A 21,071-nucleotide genomic window follows, 5' to 3' on the forward strand; every position below is an offset into this window, starting at 1 on the left:
AAATATAAAACGGTGCGTCCTTGGCGGGGATTTTAAACTGCATTTCGGCCGTGTGTCCTGAACTCGCCACCCTTAGCGTTACATGACAAATATTATGAATTTTTACACCAACCGGGTTTCTAATTAGATTATCTCGACAATCATCAACCCTAAACTAGCAAAAGTATACATTTTTGGAAAGCTGAAGGCATAAGCAATTCAAATACAGTGTGACCTGCAAGTTATACAGGGTGGAATAAAAAAGATTTTGATAAAAAATGGGTCACTCAATGCATTGCTTATTACCAACTTACAGTAATAAACTGGAAGTAAACAACATTCATTTGGTTAGAGGATATGGAGAGCCAACTGACTTTGGAAGAAACCAAAATCACAGCTTTTTGGTAATCTCGGAATATAGGGTGTCCCAAAGTATGTTAGATTTTTTACAATTCAACATATTTTGAACCTAAACATTTTTCCCCTAACCCATACAGAAAAAATATGTCCATATTTAGATTCCTCGTCAAATTTCCCTTCAGAAAATCTATACTTTGACTGTGATAGGATAAGTAATTAAAATTTTACAGTAACTTTTAGATTTTGAAGACATCTGCATTACTTACTACAGTGTTTAATATGACAACGGGTAGTTTTTGTATGGAAAAATTTGTATTTTCTAGACTAAACCAATCATAAATTATTAAAAACAATTAGTAGAATTGTTTAGCTGTAAGGCCATGAGTGTTTTAGATGCTAAATAGAGTCTAAATCCAATTTACAGCCTTTACAGAAGCAGATTACGCACTAAAAATACCAATCCCATAGAGTTTGTGTGTACCACATCCCCCACCACCACAACCCCCACCACCGCCACCCTGCCCATTCTGAATTCTATGAAGCACAGTGTCAGTATTAAAAAAGTTCAAGTATTTCTTTTTACACGGTTGAAAGTGCATTTTATTGACAGAGATATCATCATTTGTTTAGAGTCGACTTTGGCAAAATGTAACGTCGCCACCTTTTTTTGGTGGCGAGCTCAAGACACACGACCTTTCATCAAATGTTTGGACTTTTTAGCTTTAATATAAGGTCCACAAGAGTTGTCTGCAAATTCTTCATTTGAATTCTTTGACAGATGCTCTCTCACACACAACAAAATTGTATAATTTCTGGAATTTTTCAAAGAAGTTTAGTTGATCTGCGCAATATTGAACTGTCCCTATTGTAAGTGATCGGCAATCGCTTTTCCAAAAGCAACAAATTGCTCGTCTCCTTGGCATTACCCGGTTGGTAAACGCTAATAATGATTAGTCAACTCATGTGTTAAATGATGTGTCGTATAGACGAATCCAACGAGCTACAGCGAGCCAAGTGATGGTCAGAATTCAGTCGACCATTACTGGGTCCCGTCTGCACTAAAACCATGGAAATAGTAGATTCTCATCTACTATTTCCATGACTAAACTGGTGTTGTTACTGCCCAATAAATCCGCTTAAAAATCGATATTGAATTCTATTGCGTTGTAAACTTTCGTCGTTCTTTTGTTTACGTGTAACGCGGGTGATGTAATGCAGTTTAATATCCCCGCCAAGGCCACATCATTTCACATTGTCGGTGTGATAGACCTAAGGAAGGAACCCAGCTATGGCTGCCGTTGAGGTGTAGGAATGCGTGAAATGGGATTCGTCTATAGGGATCTTTTCAACTTGCAAAGCGACGCGACTGCTTTTTGTTTTTGATAATGACGAGAAATACTTGCTACCTTTCCTTCTGCACTTTCTAAAGTAAACATATTGATTAATATTTCCAGTTTGTGTTAATTTAATCACGGCTTTGAGATTGTTCAAACCTTGGAACAGAATAACTATAAGAACTCAAGAATGTGAAATGTTTATCATATTAAAATTGAGCAGTGTATTTTAAAAGGTAATGCTCGATCGTGCTTTTTAAAAGATATTTTCCTATCGCGTTGCAAACTATCATGTCTTTGTACTTAAAATTCTGTTTCTTTGTTACTGCGTGGATTTCAACATTAAATGTAAATATATTATCAGTAATTATTTTAACGATGAACGATTTCCAGGAATTGCGATATCTTGATACCTGTCCTGAAGCTATACCATCTTGGACAACCGAATTTCAAGTCCCAACATGGCTTTTATTGTATGTTAATATTTTGAACCTACATATTTATTAAATTCTAATCAGCAGTTTTTGTACCGTAAAATATATTTCTTAATAGATGTAATTATATATAGTTAAAGGAGGATTTCGTGATCCTAGCATCCTCTTTTTATGACATTTTTCAGTAGATATCCACAAAAAAAGCTTATTCCCAAAATTTCAGTTGATTCCGATTTTGCGTTTGCGAGTTATACATGATTATGTGTATTACAGTGCTCCATAGGCCACTGTTGTAATTTCGTTCTGTAATTTATCACTTGATAAATTAATAGAACTATTGTTACATTTTGGTATCTTGCAGAACAAAAATGTAGACCTATGCCGTATATCTAAGTGTGTAGTTAAGGTGGTACTACACCCTTTGCTAAATTTGTGACTATTTTTGCATTTTTCTCAAAAAATCATAACACACTTGTAACAAAAGTTATGTATATTATAGGGGCAAGGAATCCAGTTACTACACTGGAATTTCAGTGACTCACGACAAGCGGTGCATTATTTATGATAGAAAAGAGGTACCACTAGAATGTACCTCATTTCTTAACATAATAATGAACCACTTGTCTTGAATCACTATGTTGAAATATTGTGAAAACAATTATTAGTTCTGAATCTATGCATTTATAACAGCTGCGTTACTTTTTGTGTAGACTTTAGTATAGCTTGAGAACTATTGTAACATTTTGTAAAATATTATGTAACCATAGCTAGATTATTACAAGTAGTATGTCGTATTTGCTAAGTGTGGTCTTAACTTTACTTGTATCGGTGTTTTAGATTTGTATAATTAATTATATCGTCAGTATTGGATGTAAAAACTAGTATAGCTTGGTAAATTAAGAGAACTATTGTTACATTTTGAATATCTTGCATGCAGAACATAATGTAACCTGTCGGATTGGCTAGAGTGATGTATGAGTGTTTTCAATTGTGTAAAATTAAGTACGTCGTCAGTATTGGATGTAAAAGCTACAATCCCGATCATAATTATTTGAACACTTTAACATGAGTACTCAAATATGCCCCCATTCCCCCGAAAATCATGCACCCCTAGAAACATCCAACATTAATTGGTGGGGCAGGAGGGTTGTAGTAGTAGGAAATGGTTCAGACTTCACACAAAGAAAGTAAAATTTTAATATGTCAAGTATAACAGAAATACGGTTTCAAACAGTCCTACCTTGGTACAAGTGTTCAAACTATTTATGTCCGGGATTCTAGTATTGCTTGATATAAAACTAATAGAACTATTGTTACATTTTGAACATCTTGCAGTTATAACCTTAACTAGATTAACAAGTAGGCCTATATCGTATTTGCTAAGTGTGATCTTAGATTTACTTGTATCGGTGTTTTAAAATTTGGAATGATTAAGTACGATCGTCAATATTTGATGTAAAAACTAGTATAGCTTGATCAATTAATAGGACTATTATTACATTTTGAACATCTTGCCGAAAATAGTGCAACCTTTACTAGACTAACATAACAAGTATATCGTATTTGCCAAGTATGATTTTAATTTTACTTCGCTCGGTGTTTCAAATTTGGTAAAATTAATTATATCGTCAGTATTGGATGTAAAAACTAGTCATCGGCTGCCCATCGAGTTCGATGAAGGCTCAGTTGTCGAAGTTGATGGGTGTCTCTTTCTCCATCCTTCAAGGTACTTCTCCTTTCGCTTCCGCTCCACTGTTTTCCCAGCATCGTGGATCTTCTTCCTCCAATTGACCCGGTCACTAGCTTTCATCTCCCATGTATCAACATCCATGTCAGCTGTCTTCAGATGACGCTTCACAACATCTCTATACCGAAGTTTCTGTCCACCACGTTTTCTCTTTCCTTCTGTGAGTTCAGCATACATCACAGCTTTCGGTAGTCTTTCATCAGGCATCCTCACGACATGACCGGCCCAGCGCAGTTGGCTTTTCACTAGGATGGCTTCTACGCTCTCCATTTTGGCTCTCTGAAGCACCTCTCCATTAGGGACTCGGTCCTGCCATGTTATTCCCATGATACATCTTAGGTGGCGAAGTTGAATGGAAGTTAACTTCTTGATGTGTCTCCGATAGAGTGTGTAGGTCTCAGTAGAATACAGCAGACAGGGTAGGACAAACACGCGATACAGTTTACATTTGGTCGCAAGTCTTATACCACGCTGGGACCAAACTCTTTTTTCCAGAGATCCAAAGGCACTAGTGGCACTCTGAATTCGTCTTGTGATCTCCAGATCGACGGAATTGTCCATGGAAATCACACTCCCCAGGTAGGTGAAATTGGTGACCGATTTGACAGGTTCCCCATGTATGTAGAGATCAGGATCTTGGTGCTGAGTTCCAGGAGCAGGTTGGTAAATGACCTCAGTTTTACTGATGTTGATTGTAAGGCCAAATGCAACTGATGCAGTCACAAAACAGTCCAACATGTTCTGCAGGTCTTCAATGGATTGAGCTACCAGGGCGGTGTCATCAGCATATAGAAGCTCTTGCACACAGACTTCTTGACATCGGGTCTTGGCACGTAGACGGGCTAGATTGAAGAGTTTGCCATCTGTCCTAGAACGGAGGAAAACTCCATGCTGACCATCTGATAGGTTGTCAGATGACATTTCCAAAACGGGTGCCAAGTAGAGACCAAACAAGGTTGGTGCCAACACACATCCCTGCTTAACACCATGACAAACCGGGAAGGAGTCAGTTGTATCACCATCAACTAGCACAATTGCCTGCATTCCATCATGAAATTCACGAATGATCTTGACAAAGATGTCTGGACAGCCATAATGCTCCAGTAGTTTCCAAAGTAATTCTCTATCGATGGTGTCAAATGCTTTGGTGAAGTCGATGAAGACCATGTAAAGTGGTCTTTGCTGTTCTATTGATTTCTCCTGAAGCTGGTGCAGGGTGAAGATTGGGTCAATTGTGGATCGACTGGCTCTGAACCCACATTGGCTTTCAGGTAGTATCTTACTGGCAACTTGTTGTAATCTGGCTAGGAGAATCTTTGCAAGAACTTTACCAGCAGTTGAGAGCAGGGATATCCCTCGATAGTTACCACACTGAGCAAAATTTTGCTTAGCTGTTCTCCCATAACCTCTTGGGTTGCCTTACTCGGGTACAACTCTTCTAACTGACAAAGATGACATCAAGATCAGATGGCAGGAACATTTTCAGGATCTCCTTAACCGACCCTCTAGCACTGCACCAAATGTCTCGGATAACCTTGTAAAACCATCAAGCAAAACTGGAATGGAAAAGCCGCCAACCATGCAAGAAATTGAAGATGCTGTCAAGTCTATGAAGAATGGTAAAAGCTCATGGAATGGACGGAATTCCCTCTGAGGTGTACAAGTTTGGCGGGCCTTGCATCATCAAGCTCTGTGCAGTTTTTCCAAAACTGCTGGGGTGCAGCTGAACTGCCCCAAGAATTTAAGGATGCAATGATTGTCACCATTTTAAGAAGGGTGACCGCACTCACCTAGTTGAACATCTTACAGAACATAATGTATAACCTGTCGTATATACTACCATTATCAGGATAGTATCAAGACTGATCTCTGCCACCAGACCCCATCCACCACTGCTGCTGCCCAGTGGCTTAACTAACCAACTGAGTTGGTCTATCCTAACAACGTCTATTTAACCCATAGCTGGGGGCTTCGGATTGGATGTAAAAACTAGTATAGCTTGATAAATGAATAGGACTATTGTTACAGTTTGAACATCTTACAGAACATAATGTATAACCTGTCGTATTTGCTTAGAGTGATGTATGAGTGTTTTTAATTGTGTAAAATTAAGTTTATCGTCAGTATTAGATGTAAAAACTAGTATAAATGAATAAGACTATTGTTACATTTTGAACATCTTGCAGAATATAATGTAACCTTAACTAGGGTATTTGCTAATATATCGGTGTTTTAAAATTGGATGTACAAACTAGTATAGCTTACTCAATTAATAAAACTATTGTTACATTTTGCAGAATATAATGTAACCATAACTAGACTATTACAAGTAAGTGGCTTTATTTGTGTCAGTGAAGTTAAATTGGGTAAAATTAAGTGTGATATCTTAAGTATTTACTATTTATTGGATGTAAGCTCATGTAACACTATCATGGTTTTATAAATTAATTGTTACATTTCGCACATCATGCAGAACATAAAGTAGCCGTAACTAGACCAACAAGAATGTCATATAATATATGTTAAGTGTAATCTTAACTTTACTTGTATCGGTGTTTTAAATTTTGTAAAATTAAGTATATCGTCAGTATTCATGGTATTGGATGTATGGATGTAAAACCTGGTATATGTTGATAAATCAATAGAACTACCTAAATAGAAAATATAGTGCAACCTAAACTAGATTAACAAGTAGGACGTATTTAAGTGTGATCTTACTTGTATCGGTGTTTTAAATTTGGTAAAATTAAGAATATCGTGCGTATTGGGTGTTACCACTGGTATAGCTTCCCAGCAAACAAAAAACATTTTCGACACAATTCGCAAAAGGTTAGAAAAGATTGTCAGAAAACGTTTAAATGTCGGGTTATATAAAGGGTATTAAACGTTTTCATAACATTCAAAAACATTTTTGATAACTTACTGCAAACATTCTAACATATCGTTATTTAAGTGTTGACAATATTTGGCAAAAAAATGTTTGCAGAAATTTTTTTCAATAACAACATTTTGAAAACATTACAAATATTTTTGTAGTGCGTTTTCATAAAAAAATGTTTTAATACGTGTTCATGGACTTTATATAACCCGACATCTAATGTTATTAAAACCTTCTTACCAAAACCAAAAACTCAAAATACGGAGTGCACGCTTTCAATATTTTGTCCCAACACATTTTGACGTGGATTGTAGACTATAGGTTAATAAACGCGTATCACTTGTTGAGAGTAAAATTGTACAAAATAATGCACGCGTACTGAGATGTTGATGCGTCTAATGCACGAGCCCAGAAGGGGGGGGTGCATTAGACGCATCAACATCTCAGTACAAGTCACGAGATAAGTATACAAGCTGTATCAGAATGATTGGTACTATCAGTTTCCAGTGATATGGACACGACCTGAGACTAGTATGACTGCCACATCAAAATGCAACATAGGGCCCACATAATTTGTTGATTAATGTCATAAACAGTCATATAACTATAAATTATGGTCATTTCAAAAAGACTCTATGTTGCATTTGGAAGTAACAGGCTTTTCAACAACCATCAAAACTTATGGGTACCAATCTTTTTGATAGAGCCTGTATATCCCGAGACACGTATTATCACGAGACAAGTAAAATTTGCACAATGCATAAAAGAGCGTATTGATGTTTATCTATTTCTGACCAAACCGACGCCAAATTTGACGGCTTCTATCATTCTAGCGCAAAAATCGAGACACAAGATTTGTATATTTAGCTACCATAATTATGATGTGCTTTGAAGTATAAATCGTCATCTTTTACTTTGTCTAGAAGCTCAAAGATGCATTGATTATTTTTTGACAAAATTTCTACGGCTTGTCGTTGCTGATCTCTCCCACTCACGTGCTTCTACTTGAGCTTTAACTCTTTCCACGTGTGCGTCGACTACAGACGACAAGTTTCAAATTTTGTTTTAAAAATTCAACTTATTTCAGGAATGTAAATTTTCATGACCATTTTTGGAATCAGCATGAAAAATGCATTAAAATGAGTACAAACAAGCCTAGTATTGGTTCAGTGATTCTTAAGATAGCTCTTGATATTTTGAGAAAATATCATAAAATTTGGACGCAGAGCTTTAAACATAACTTTTCCAACCTATACTAATTCATTTACTTTGGTTTCCAAAACTTCGCATTATTTTTCACGACCGGGGATAAAACAATGCACACGTAATTAATTAATTAATTGATATTTATGAGAAAAGTGCAAGAGGAAGTGGCAATTGATAGCTATGCGAAAAGTGCAAAAGAAATGGCAATTGATATTTGTGACGTGTCATGTCAAAAGGAGACACTTTTGGGCAGGATCGTAAATGGAGAAATAGCCAAAAATCTGCCGGTGGGTGATTTTTTCACAATTGGGGTTTGTTGCGAATATTGTCTGATAGTTTCAGACCGGAATATAACCGGCATCTTGTATTTTTTGAGACATTTTTCAAGTTAATTCCTACTCTCAACATTGTCAATAATATTTTAAAAGGCCGATATCTCAATTGCCAATTTTATAATAACATAACTTAACTCAATATCTCCTCTTAGGAATGTCCGATTTCATTGGGGCAAACGGCGTTGTGGAGCAAAATATCTCTATATTTCTGATATGTAAAAGGCTCAAAATTCATAACTTGCCCAAAAGTGTCTCCTTTTGACATGACACGTCACATTTATGAGAAAAGTGCAAAAGAAATAGCAATTGATGTTTATGAGAAAAGTGCAAAAGAAATGGCAATTGATAGTTATGAGAAAAGTGCAAAAGAAATGGCAATTGATGTTTATGAGAAAAGTGCAAAAGAAATGATAATTGGTGTTTATGAGAAAAGCGCAAAAGAAATGGCAATTGATGTTTATGAGAAAAGCGCAAAAGATATGGTAATTGATAGTTATGATAAAAGTGCAAAAGAAATGGCAATTGATGTTTATGAGAAAAGTGCAAAAGAAATGGTAATTGGTGTTTATGAGAAAAGCGCAAAAGAAATGGCAATTGATGTTTATGAGAAAAGTGCAAAAGATATGGTAATTGATATTTATGAGAAAAGTGCAAAAGAAATAGCAATTGATGTTTATGAGAAAAGCGCAAAAGAAATGGTAATCGATGTTTATGAGAAAAGTGCAAAAGATATGGTAATTGATAGTTATGAGAAAAGTGCAAAAGAAATGGCAATTGATGTTTATGAGAAAAGTGCAAAAGAAATGGTAATTGGTGTTTATGAGAAAAGCGCAAAAGAAATGGCAATTGATGTTTATGAGAAAAGTGCAAAAGATATGGTAATTGATGTTTATGAGAAAAGTGCAAAAGAAATGGTAATTGGTGTTTATGAGAAAAGCGCAAAGAAATGGCAATTGATGTTTATGAGAAAAGTGCAAAAGATATGGTAATTGATAGTTATGAGAAAAGTACAAAAGAAATAGCAATTGATGTTTATGAGAAAAGTGCAAAAGAAATGGCAATTGATAGTTATGAGAAAAGTGCAAAAGAAATGGCAATTGATGTTTATGAGAAAAGTGCAAAAGAAATGGCAGTTGTTTATGAGAAAAATGCAAAAGAAATTTCAATTGATGTTTATGAGAAAAGTGCAAAAGAAATGGCAATTGATGTTTATGAGAAAAGTGCAAAAGAAATGGTAATTGGTGTTTATGAGAAAAGCGCAAAGAAATGGCAATTGATGTTTATGAGAAAAGTGCAAAAGATATGGTAATTGATAGTTATGAGAAAAGTGCAAAAGAAATAGCAATTGATGTTTATGAGAAAAGTGCAAAAGAAATGGCAATTGATAGTTATGAGAAAAGTGCAAAAGAAATGGCAATTGATGTTTATGAGAAAAGTGCAAAAGAAATGGCAGTTGTTTATGAGAAAAATGCAAAAGAAATTTCAATTGATGTTTATGAGAAAAGTGCAAAAGAAATGGCAATTGATGTTTATGAGAAAAGTGTAAAAGAAATGGCAATCGATGTTTATGAGAAAAGTGTAAAAGAAATTTCAATTGATGTTTATGAGAAAAGTGCAAAAGAAATGGCAATTGATATTGATGAGAACAGTGCAAAAGAAATGATAATCGATGTTTATGAGAAAAGCGCAAAAGAAATGGTAATTAATAGAAATGACTTCAAGAAATATGCTTAACGTTTGTGAACTTGTATCCGCTTCTCTTTAGAGTAATGTATATGATTGTAATGTTTGAAAGCAAGGTTTGTATTTAATATATTAATTTGGTACTGAACAACGAACGTTTGAAATGAAACGAGTTTAGCTGGATAATAAATTTATTTTGAAATGAATCAAATATCTGATGTATTTGCGTATGCAAGAGAAATTGATTATCGTGTTAGTGCTATGATTATGAGTACGGCACTTAATAAATGAACATCAGTCAGACAGTTGTGCATAATGTGCATTCATTTATGTGTTTTTATTTATTTAATTTCTTGACACTCCATTACCCACGGTTATACAGAATAACCCCCGTGACACCACTTGACCCAACCTGACGCCACTTGACCCACCCTGACCACTGAACCACCAGAACATATTTTGACCCACAAGGACATCCATTGACCCACCCTAACACCACTGAACCCAGCCTGACACCATTTAACCCACCCTGAATAAGCCACTTCATCCCAAGTCTTACCTTGACACCCTTTGACCTACCATAACTCCCTTTAACCAATCGTATCCCTCTTGGTCAACTTTGACTCCCTGACACTCCTTGACCCATCATGACCCATTTGACCCACCATCACACACCGTGATCCTCTCACACCCGCTGACCCACTCTGACACCCCGTGATACACCCTGACAATGTATGACCCACCGTGACACCCCTTGAACCACCCAACACCACCTGACCAACCCTTACACCCTTGACCCGTTTTACACCCCTTGGCCCACGACATCCCTTGGCCGTCCCTGACAACCAACACTTGAACCACCCTACCACAACATGACCATCTGTGACACCACTTGGCTTCTCTGATACTCCTTGACACACCATGACCCCTCATCCATCTAATATACCTTACCCACCCTGACATCATTTGACCCACCCTGACACCCAATGACCCACCCTGACACTCCTAATTGACAACCTTGACATCCATTGAACCACCTTGGCACCACTTGACCCACCCTGACATCTACTGACCCAACACCACTTGACCCATCTTTACACCCGTTGACCTGTTCTTACACCCCTTGACCTCTCCTGACAAGCTGAGAACACGACCCAGTCTGACCCCACTTGGCATACCCTGACTCTACTTAACCCACCTCATAACGCATCCTAACACCACTTGACCCACTCTGACAATCCGTGACCTACCTTGATACCTTTTGACCCATCGTAACCCCCTTGACCAACCCTGATCCCCTTGACTTACCTTGACCCAATATGACTCAATTGACAGACAATGATACCTATTACGCACCCTGACATCCGTTGACCCACTCTGACACCCTTGACCCACCGTGACACCACTTGACCCACCGTGACATCACGTGACCCGTGACACCACCAGGACACCATTTCACCCACCAGACACTCAGACACCGTGTGACTTACCCTGACACCCATTTACCCGCCCTGGCACCACTCCCCATGACCCACCGTGACATCCCCTGACCCATCCTGACACCAGATAACCTAACCTGAGATCACTTGACCTATCCTGATACAACTTGACCCACCATGACACCACATGACCCACCTTAACACCACTTGACCCACCATGACATCATTTGTCCCACTTGAAATTGTGACCGACCATGACACCCCATTGACCCACCCCGACACCACTTGAGCAACCCTGACATCCCATGTCGCACCCTTATGTCTTGACCCACCCTAACACACCGACACACTCCTTGAACCACCCTGATCACTTGACCAAGACAATTGACCCACTTTGACACCCGCATTACCCACCCTGACACTCCTTAATCCACTATGAAACCGCTTGACCCACCATGACACAAGTTGACCCATCCTGAAACCATACTGACACCCTGGATGCATCCTGACACCATTTGACCCACCGGACAATCCTTGACCCAATATGACACCCTTCGAGCATCCCTGTTACCCCTTGACCCACTCTGAATCCACTTAATCCACCATAACAACCTTTACACACCACAACACCACTTGACCCACCCTGACACTCTGACCCCCTTGGACTCACCATGAGACCCTTTGACCATAGACCCTGGAAATAGTTCCAGGGTCTGTGCTTTGACCTACTCTGGCATCCCTTGACACACATTGATCCACCATGGCACCCTTGATCCAATATGACACCCCATGAGATGCCTTGACCTACCCTGACACACTTTGGCCCACCCTTACACCACTTGATCCATTGTGACACCCTTTGACCTACCATGACACACTGTGCTTCTCCATAACACCCCTTGACCCACTCTGACAGCTGTGGACCACCTTGACAAACCATTTTTCTCTTGACCCATCCCAGTGCCCATTGACTGTGACCGCCTAGACCCACCCTGACACCCATTGACCCTGAGGTTCCGTTTCTTTTTTCACATGCGCCATTGTACCCTTCATACTTTGCGCACACCAGTATGGTGAGTATATCATTAGCCTTCCCAGCTAACGTTTTCACGACGTTCGTTGACGTTGGACTTAGGTTGTCATTTACGTTGTAAACACTTTAATCTGTTAACTCGTATTCGTGTGGTGACAATGTTATTTTCGACGTTGATTTTTAGACGATGATATAATGTCATTATGACATTGTAATGACGTTGTTTCGACGCTGATGTAATGTTTGACAAGACCTGGTGACAACATTTGAATAATATGTTCAGAAAACGTTTCACAAATACATATCTGAAACGACATGGAATATTTTGGGTGTTGACACTATGGAATGTAAATTCTTCTATTGCAAGGAGATAGTTGTCCAGCCAAAATTTATCCACCGTGTCGTCTGATAATCGCCTTAAGGCATGAAACTCAGAGTAACGACTTCTATTCCTGAAGTTCTAAACTTTGAATTTTTATACGCTCTGCCTTTTTGGGATTGAGTATCATTGTTGCCGGATGTTAATATGTCATAATCACGTTGTCTCGACGTATCAAGAACGTGGTTAAAAGGTGGTTTTAAAAGTCATGAACTGACCCAGATACAACGTCATCTACGGATGTCGTTAGTATGCAAATTTATGACGTTTTTTCAACATATAAAGCATGTTACTACAACGCCGTATAAATGTCATGGTCTGACCCCGATACAACGTAATCTACGGACGTCATAATTATGTTAATTTGTGAACTCGTATTCGTGTTGTGACAACGTTATTTTCGGATGTTGATATAACGTAATAGTGACGTTGTTTCGACGTTAACAACTTGACGTCGAACAACGTCATAATGATGTTACATTAACATCGGAAATAACGTTATCACAACACGAATACAAGTTCACAGATGTACGTACTTACAACGTCCATATATTGCGTATACGACTTTATATAACTTTTATACGACGTTGTAACAACGAAAAATTGTTAGTAGGGTTTATGATATTTGGACGGGGATTTGGATTAGGTATAAATTGATATAATAGATGTCATAAAATCAATTTAAATTACAAATAGATCGTCTTTATTTTCAATCAACATATTTTAAAATCATGTTATGTAGTACATGCAGTATTTTATCTTATTTATATCTACTCTCTATTCACAAGTTGGTGGCTTTTTAAAATAATTTCACACATAACTAACAGAAATCCAATGAGATCTAATCTAAGGGGCTGTGCAATAATTATGAGCCCCCCCGGGGGGTAAAATTTCCAAACGGCTCGCCAAAAAATCGCTTGCCCCCTCGCCCGCCAAAAATATTTGTACCCCCTTTGAACATGCCAAAATTTCAGGATCCCAATTTGCAAACATTAAATGGTCTAGACGCATGTTGCGAATGCAGCGAGCAGGAAAATTTGCATATTGAAGTGTTTCCGTACTGTTTTCCTAAGCCTTTTTAGAGCGTTTTATTAAAAAGGTGCCCCATGAATGTGTGCCAAAATTGCTTGCCCCCCCCCTTCGGCTCAAAAAATGTATTGCCCCCCATTTTACCCTCCCCAGGGCTCATAATTATTGCACAGCCCCTAACCAATACAAAAAAAAACTAATAACATCCTGATTGAAGATTGCATTGAATTGCACTAGGCTACATACTATTTACATCTAAAAAATATAGCTAAACTGGGCTCAAACTGACACAACACCAAATACCACTTACCACATGTCACAGCCCATTTGATGTGGGTATAAAGCAATTGTGACAGCAATTTGGACTTTCCTGTCTCAGGATTGCCTCACAAAAATAACACTCACACACAACGAACATAAACACACCCGACATAGGCAAACAGGGACACATCCCCAACACTCTCTCAAGAATACCTTCATTTGTTTTGACCTATTCACATGCCTTAAACTTTATGTTGCTGAAAATGTTCAGGCTGTGACATGTGATACAGCAAGTGGCTCCATGCCAGTGCCTTTTTCAGTTGTGTCAGTAAGTTAACTATTTGGACATTGACATGTCATTACAGTATTAGTCCACAACTTATAAGTTCCCGCTAAATTCTTTTTTAAATAAATCGAAAAATATTTGACAAAATGCAAACGTGTTAAAAGGTATGGGTAGCCATATTTGTTTCACACATATGGACCAAACTATAGCGTCACACGTCATTGCATTCAGTCAGAATGGTTCATTATGCAAAAAAAGAGACTGTTTTAAACAAAAAATGCATCTGAGTTCATATAGTCCGTTCTCAAACAATACAGTAGGCCAGATCTATTCATGTGTAAAACCTTACTGCTATGGACTCAGATGCAACCTTTAAAATGGCCTCTTTTATTACACAATTAACCATTGTGACTGAACGCGATGACGTGTGACGCTATATATTGGTTCACATGTGTAAAACAAATAGGGCTATACTTATCCTTTTACATTTTGTAAAATATTTTGTGACTTATTCTAAAAAGGATTAGGGGGACCTTAGTAAGTTGTGGACCGTATATATATATATATATGGTCGACAGTTGGGTAAACAAAGTTTGGCACAGCGTCACGCAGCGTCACGCAGAACTTCGACCTCTATATATATATATATATATATATATATATATATATATTACTATCAATTATTACAGATTCTTTATCATATTTTTTTCTTTTATTTTACAAGTTTTCTTTCACACATGCACATTTTTCCTGCAATAAAATGATGAAAGGCACTATCTCATGCATTAAATATTGGACTAATATTTGGTCTTGTTTAAATTCACACACATGGAAAATAATGAACACCATAAATATTGGACTAATAATATTTGGTATTCTTTTTATCACACACATGAAAATTAATGAACAGCATAAATATTGCACTAATATTTGTTCCTGTTTAAATCACACACATGAAAATTAATGAACACCATAAATATTGGACTAATATTTGGTCTTTTTATAACACACATGAAAAGTAATGAGCACTATTTTTGCTGAATATTTACTGTTGAATTATCAACTGGTCACAAGCTGTGGCGGCATCAGGATTTTTTTTTTTTGGGGGGGGCATAGTGGAGGCAAAATTAATTTCAGGGGGGCAAAATCAACAAATTTTGCGCAAAATTGCAGCAATAAGTGGACATTGAAGAGGGCAAGAATTCTGACATTCAGTGGCGTAGCGTGGGTCATCATATGGGGGGCACCGACCATGATTGGGGGGCACCGGGTCTGGTTGGGTAGGCACAAGCCGTTTTTCGGCCATTTTCCTATTTTCCGATTGGGAGCCCTATGACACTACGCCACTGCTGATACTTGACCCCCCCCCCCCCTCCCCTGTGGTGCAGCCACTGGTCAACTGGTCGCAAGTTATGTCAACACATACCAACAATAACAGGAATATGTAATACTGGTATGGTATATTCAATATCATTAGCCCACAACAAGTCATCCACATACATGTAGCCTGTGACAAATGTGACATGATCAAGGGGAATGAGTCGGATGTCGCTAAATATTGTTTTTGAGATATTGGCAAAAACATTGTTCAAATTCTTTTGTTTTATATTGTTTTCAGCCATTGATCAATTGCTCTTAACTCGGTAACCAGATGTACGATTTTGATGGGATTTGCATCAAAATGTAGCATTTGTAAACTGCCAGAAAATGATGTAAAAAACTTTTAATTGAAAACTGCTGACATGTGACTCATTCTCCTTGATCATGTCACAAATGTACAAAGCAATCCACATCAAATTTCTCAAGCAATTGACACAGATTCAAGCTTGAATTTGACATTCTTTCACTTAGGAGGTAGATGAGGTCAGGGTTCGCAGGTTTTTTGCCAGTTTTTGCCGGCAAAAATGGCAAAAACTAAAAAAGTGATTTATACTTCAGTTTTTTCATCTCAAAACAAATTATTAAGTTACAAAAATCATTTCCTGAGTGTAACAAGGCCAGATTTTGTAATTATAAGTAACATTAAGAAATTAAAGGCATGCGTTTTCATTGCTCAAGTGCATTTAACCGAAATGTGGCATATATCACATTCAAAACTTTTAATTTTAAGGACTTTATGTCGAATGATTCATTAAAAAATTATGTTGAATGATTCATTAAAAAAATGTGTGCTGCTGTTTATGAGCTTTCCGTGTTATTTTTTAATATTTGAGTGACTATATGTGCATGTGATGCGATCAAGCAAAATCAGTCGGAACTCTGAAATAATAAATTTTTAGTTTCTTATAAAAATGAGAGTAAAAAACATTTACAAAGCTGCATTTTGCAGCAAACCCTATTCAAATTGAACAACCAGTTAAGATATGAGTAATTAAAGAGTTTCCAAAACAACAGGAAACACAATGAAATAATTCCTTTGTTCTGACTGATTTTGCTTGATCGCATCACATATGTGAGTTTTTTTCCCATTTTTACTGGTTTAAACCAGGCAAAAACTAAACAGGTTTTTGCCACCTGCAACGGCAAAAACAGGTTTTTATGAATAGACAATGATAATGCTCCGACCTATAGAAATTTGGGCTGTTACATTTAAAATCCATGCTACCCCTGTGGAAGATTTTGGAAATATCTTCCACAGGGGGAGTATGATTTTCAAATGAAATGAACACATAGCTCCATTTGAAACTCACCCTCCCTCTGTGGAAGATTCAGGTTAAATCTTTCTCAGAGGGTGTATGAAATTCAAATGGAGCTGCCTAATGTGTGTCATTTCATTTGAAAATCATACTCCCCCTGTGGGAGATATTTCCAAAATCTTCCACAGGGGTAGTATGGATTTTAAATGGAATAGCCCAATTAAGAAAATAATCAGAGGCACTCTGTTGTGCTTGCTCTATTATGTTGTAGTAAACACAGCAAAATTAAAAGTCGCCACTAGTTCCAGCCCCATTTAAAGCCTTAATGTACGATTTCCGTCAAATTTTAATTTTAATTAGAGAGGGCGGCCTATCTGCTGTGTTAGCATGACATCAGTCAATATGAGACATTAAATATTAAATGCGAGGATCCAGAGGATACATGCCTGAGAAAATATATAATAATTAAAGAAATGGAGCTCAGACAAACTGGCATTATAATAAAGGAGAGAAAAAATCAGAACCGTTCGGATTCGAACCAGCGTGCACTAACGATAACATGTCGTTGGCTCACCACCACACGCCATAACAGCTACACAGCAGATAGGCCGCCCTCTCTAATTATAATTAATTTACATTGGCCGTGCGACATTTACGAGAGAATAAAATCATTACATGTTCAATTAGCGGCTGATCCGCCATGAGCTGTTATGGCGTGTGGTGGTGAGCTCCACGACATGTACTCGTGGGTGCGCGCTGGTTCGAATCCGAACGGTTCTGATTTTTTTCTCCTTTATTATAATGCCAGTTTGTCTGAGCTCCATTTCTTAAATTTTAATTTTGTTATTTTTTATTCAAAATGTTGATATAATATTAGTAATAACTGTCGGAAGGGTTGCTGTCCATTTTAAGTTGAAATAACAAGATAAAGTGAAAGAAACCCCACTGGTTATTTTGACCATTTAACATGCAGTTCTATGGGAGAACATATTATCATAATTTTTAAATTATAATATGTCGAATTTGTTCTGTTGACCTACATGTACAAAGACAAAAAAATTGGCCGATTCCATTCAGGTGCAAGTTGGGACATGTGTAAACATTACTAACATGCAAAAAAAATCAGGTTTGAAAAAAAATAACCAATTTCATAATATAAGATCGTACATTATGACTTTAATCAGAATCTGATGAGTTTATGGCAAAATAATTTATATAATAATTTTCTATACACTTTCCTTCGAAGGTTGATATCAAATTTGATATCAAAAGTTTAATCATCGTGAGCATATGAACCGTTGTTTGGAAATTTGCAATTTTAAAAATGACAAATTACGAATTGACCACGCAAAAGCCAATGCATGGTATCAGCTTATTATGTGGCCCAAAGCAACCCGTACAGGAATCATTGTACACTTGCCTGCGCACAATTAAAAAAGTGGGGTATTTGATTAGCATTTTGACATGCATGGGTAAACCTTTAATGACAATGAAATTAGACCTCTCATATGCATGTAGATGTTGAGAAGAGGTGGTTTACCTGCCGGCCTATTCAGGCGACGTAGTTCTTGGCACTCACGCTAGCTCCACCACGTGATACAACTCCCTATGTCATTTTCAAAATTGCATGAATTTCCAAACAACGGTTCCTATGCTCATGATGATTAAACTTTTGATATCAAATTTGGTATTAACCTTCGAAGGAAAGTGTATAGAAAATTGTTATATAAATTATTTTGCCATAAACTCATCAGACTCTGATTAAATGGGGATGGAACTAGCGGCGACTTTTTTATTTCGCTGTGTTTATATATGTGACATGATCAAGGGGAATGAATCACATGTCAACCCTGGTCGAAAATGAGTTTTACATATTTTTCTATAGAGGACATTTATAGCTTTCAGAAACTGAAAACCCCATGTTGATACGGTTTTTCTTTACGAAATTTCGTCAATTTATCAACCGCTGAAAACAATATAAAACAAAAGAATTTTAATGCTTTCTTTGCCAATATCTCAAAATCAATATTAGTGACATCTGACTCATTTCCCTTGATCGTGTCACAATTAGCTATGTGATAGGATCTGATCCATCAATGCCAAAGGAAGCCATTTTGAAAATTGAGTTATAATTAGGGAGCGGTCATTATTTATGCCGGAGGGATGGATGAATTACAAATATTTTCAACAAAATAAAATTTAACCCTCTTCACGACTTACAAGAAATTTTAGGTCCTCTCCTGAATACCAAGTAAAAATTACTTTATTTTTATTTCCAGGAAAAATTTGGCATCCCCTCTTAATTCCTCCATTTCCTCTGGTGTAAAAAATTACCAATCCCTAATATTGTCAACTTTGTATTCTTGATTTTGAGGGTATGAGCTGTTATAATGCAAAATTCTCATTTCTAGGAATATTTTACATGAAGTCTTTGGCAAAAAAAGTTTCCTTTCTTTTTTCAATAAACATAAAAAGTATTAGGCACCAATCATTTTGATACAGCCTGTATGTACATACATGTTTACTATAAAAATAATATCATACTTTTATTTCTTAAAATAGATTACTATTTACATACACGTAAGTCAGAAAGACAGTTACGCACAAAAACTAGGGGAAAATCTGCTTTCATAAAAATACTTTCTTAAAATTGATGACTATTTACTCACACTTAAGTTATTATACTTAGTTCTCTGGGTTGATAGGATGAACAAATTTTAATCTTTCTTCAAAGCAGCCAGCGCATTTAAAGATTTAAAAAAAATAATAATTAAAAACCAGTGCATCTGTCCGGATTCAAACTGACGACCTTCACAATACTAGCACCACGCTCTAAACAACTAAGCCATAGAGGCACATACCTCTGTGGCTCAGTTGGTTAGAGTTCCTAGCACCACGCTCTAAACAACTGAGCCATAGAGGCATGTGCCTCTGTGGCTCAGTTGGTTAGAGTTCCTAGCACCACGCTCTAAACAACTGAGCCATAGAGGCATGTGCCTCTGTGACTCAGTTGGTTAGAGTTCCTATTTTCCAAATCAAATGTATGCTCTCACAGAAAGTTTGACTCATACAGACTTGTCTTGTCTTGTCTTGTCTTGTAGAGTACTGTCCCACGCCCCAAAAGTCGGAGCTAATTGTACAGGATTGGTGTGTGCGCAATGTGATTGATGGAATTACTTGAGGTAGTGCTTTGTAGTTGCTTCTTTGAATGACTTGGTACTGGTTATGTTGCTGATCTCTTCTGGTAATGAGTTCCAATCTCTGGTAGTGAGAGGAATGAATGAGTTCTTATAGCAGTCTTTGCTAGTTTGGATTGGGATGTAGCAGTTCTTTTTTTAATGTCGAGAGAGGCGTTTGACCGGGAGCAGCAGGTTTTGTATCGGGATTGCTAGGAGACCCTCCCGTGCCTTATGGAAGTTTGTGAGCCTGATGATTTTCCTACGAGTAGCGAGGGGTTCGATACCCAGTTCAGACATCATGTCTGACACGCTAATGTAGCGACCGTAGTCGTTCATAATAAATCTGACAGATCTTCTCTGAACAGCTTCCAATTTATATATGAGTATTTGTGTATAAGGATCCCATATGGCAGCACTATACTCTAATATGGGTCTTATAAGAGTTATGTACGCACGCAGTTTGATGCGCCTACTACTTGATTTCAAATTTCGACGAGCAAAGCCAAGTGTAAGGTTTGCCTTAGCAGAAACTCTTGAGATGTGCTGACTCCATTTGAGATCGTTGGGCTGTGACCTCATTCACCATGCCTTGACCTGAGAACAGCCAGCTGTCATCAGTTCACTTCATGATACTGTGTCACCTGTGTCACTTGTGTCTTTTGGCTCTTTGTTCCTTGTCATGTTAGCTGCCATGATGCTAAAAAGTGAATTGGAATCAGCAAGTAGATTGGATGGGGTGTCAAATTCTGCAATCTGTGGAAAGATGATGAGAAATAAAGAAAGTTATTATATTACATATTGTATTTTAGACTGACGCCCTCAACATTGATGACTGTGCAAATTATGTGTTAATTTTGTAACAGATAGTACCCC

At 37.4% G+C, this 21,071-nt stretch overlaps 1 protein-coding gene across 1 annotated transcript in view; it reads right to left on the reverse strand.

Annotated features, from left to right (window-relative positions):
• Positions 1-18,330: 18,330 nt before the first annotated feature.
• Positions 18,331-21,071, reverse strand: part of LOC140169874 (ATP-binding cassette sub-family C member 5-like) — a 171,089-nt gene continuing 168,348 nt past the window's right edge. Inside the window, exon 21 of the mRNA XM_072193188.1 lies at positions 18,331-20,951. Within this exon, the coding sequence (XP_072049289.1) occupies positions 20,823-20,951 (129 nt within the window). The 3' untranslated portion in view covers positions 18,331-20,822. The remainder of the gene's footprint in view (positions 20,952-21,071) is intronic.

Source organism: Amphiura filiformis, chromosome 14, assembly GCF_039555335.1.
Source record: "Amphiura filiformis chromosome 14, Afil_fr2py, whole genome shotgun sequence".
In the NCBI taxonomy this organism is placed as follows: Eukaryota; Metazoa; Echinodermata; class Ophiuroidea; order Amphilepidida; family Amphiuridae; genus Amphiura; species Amphiura filiformis.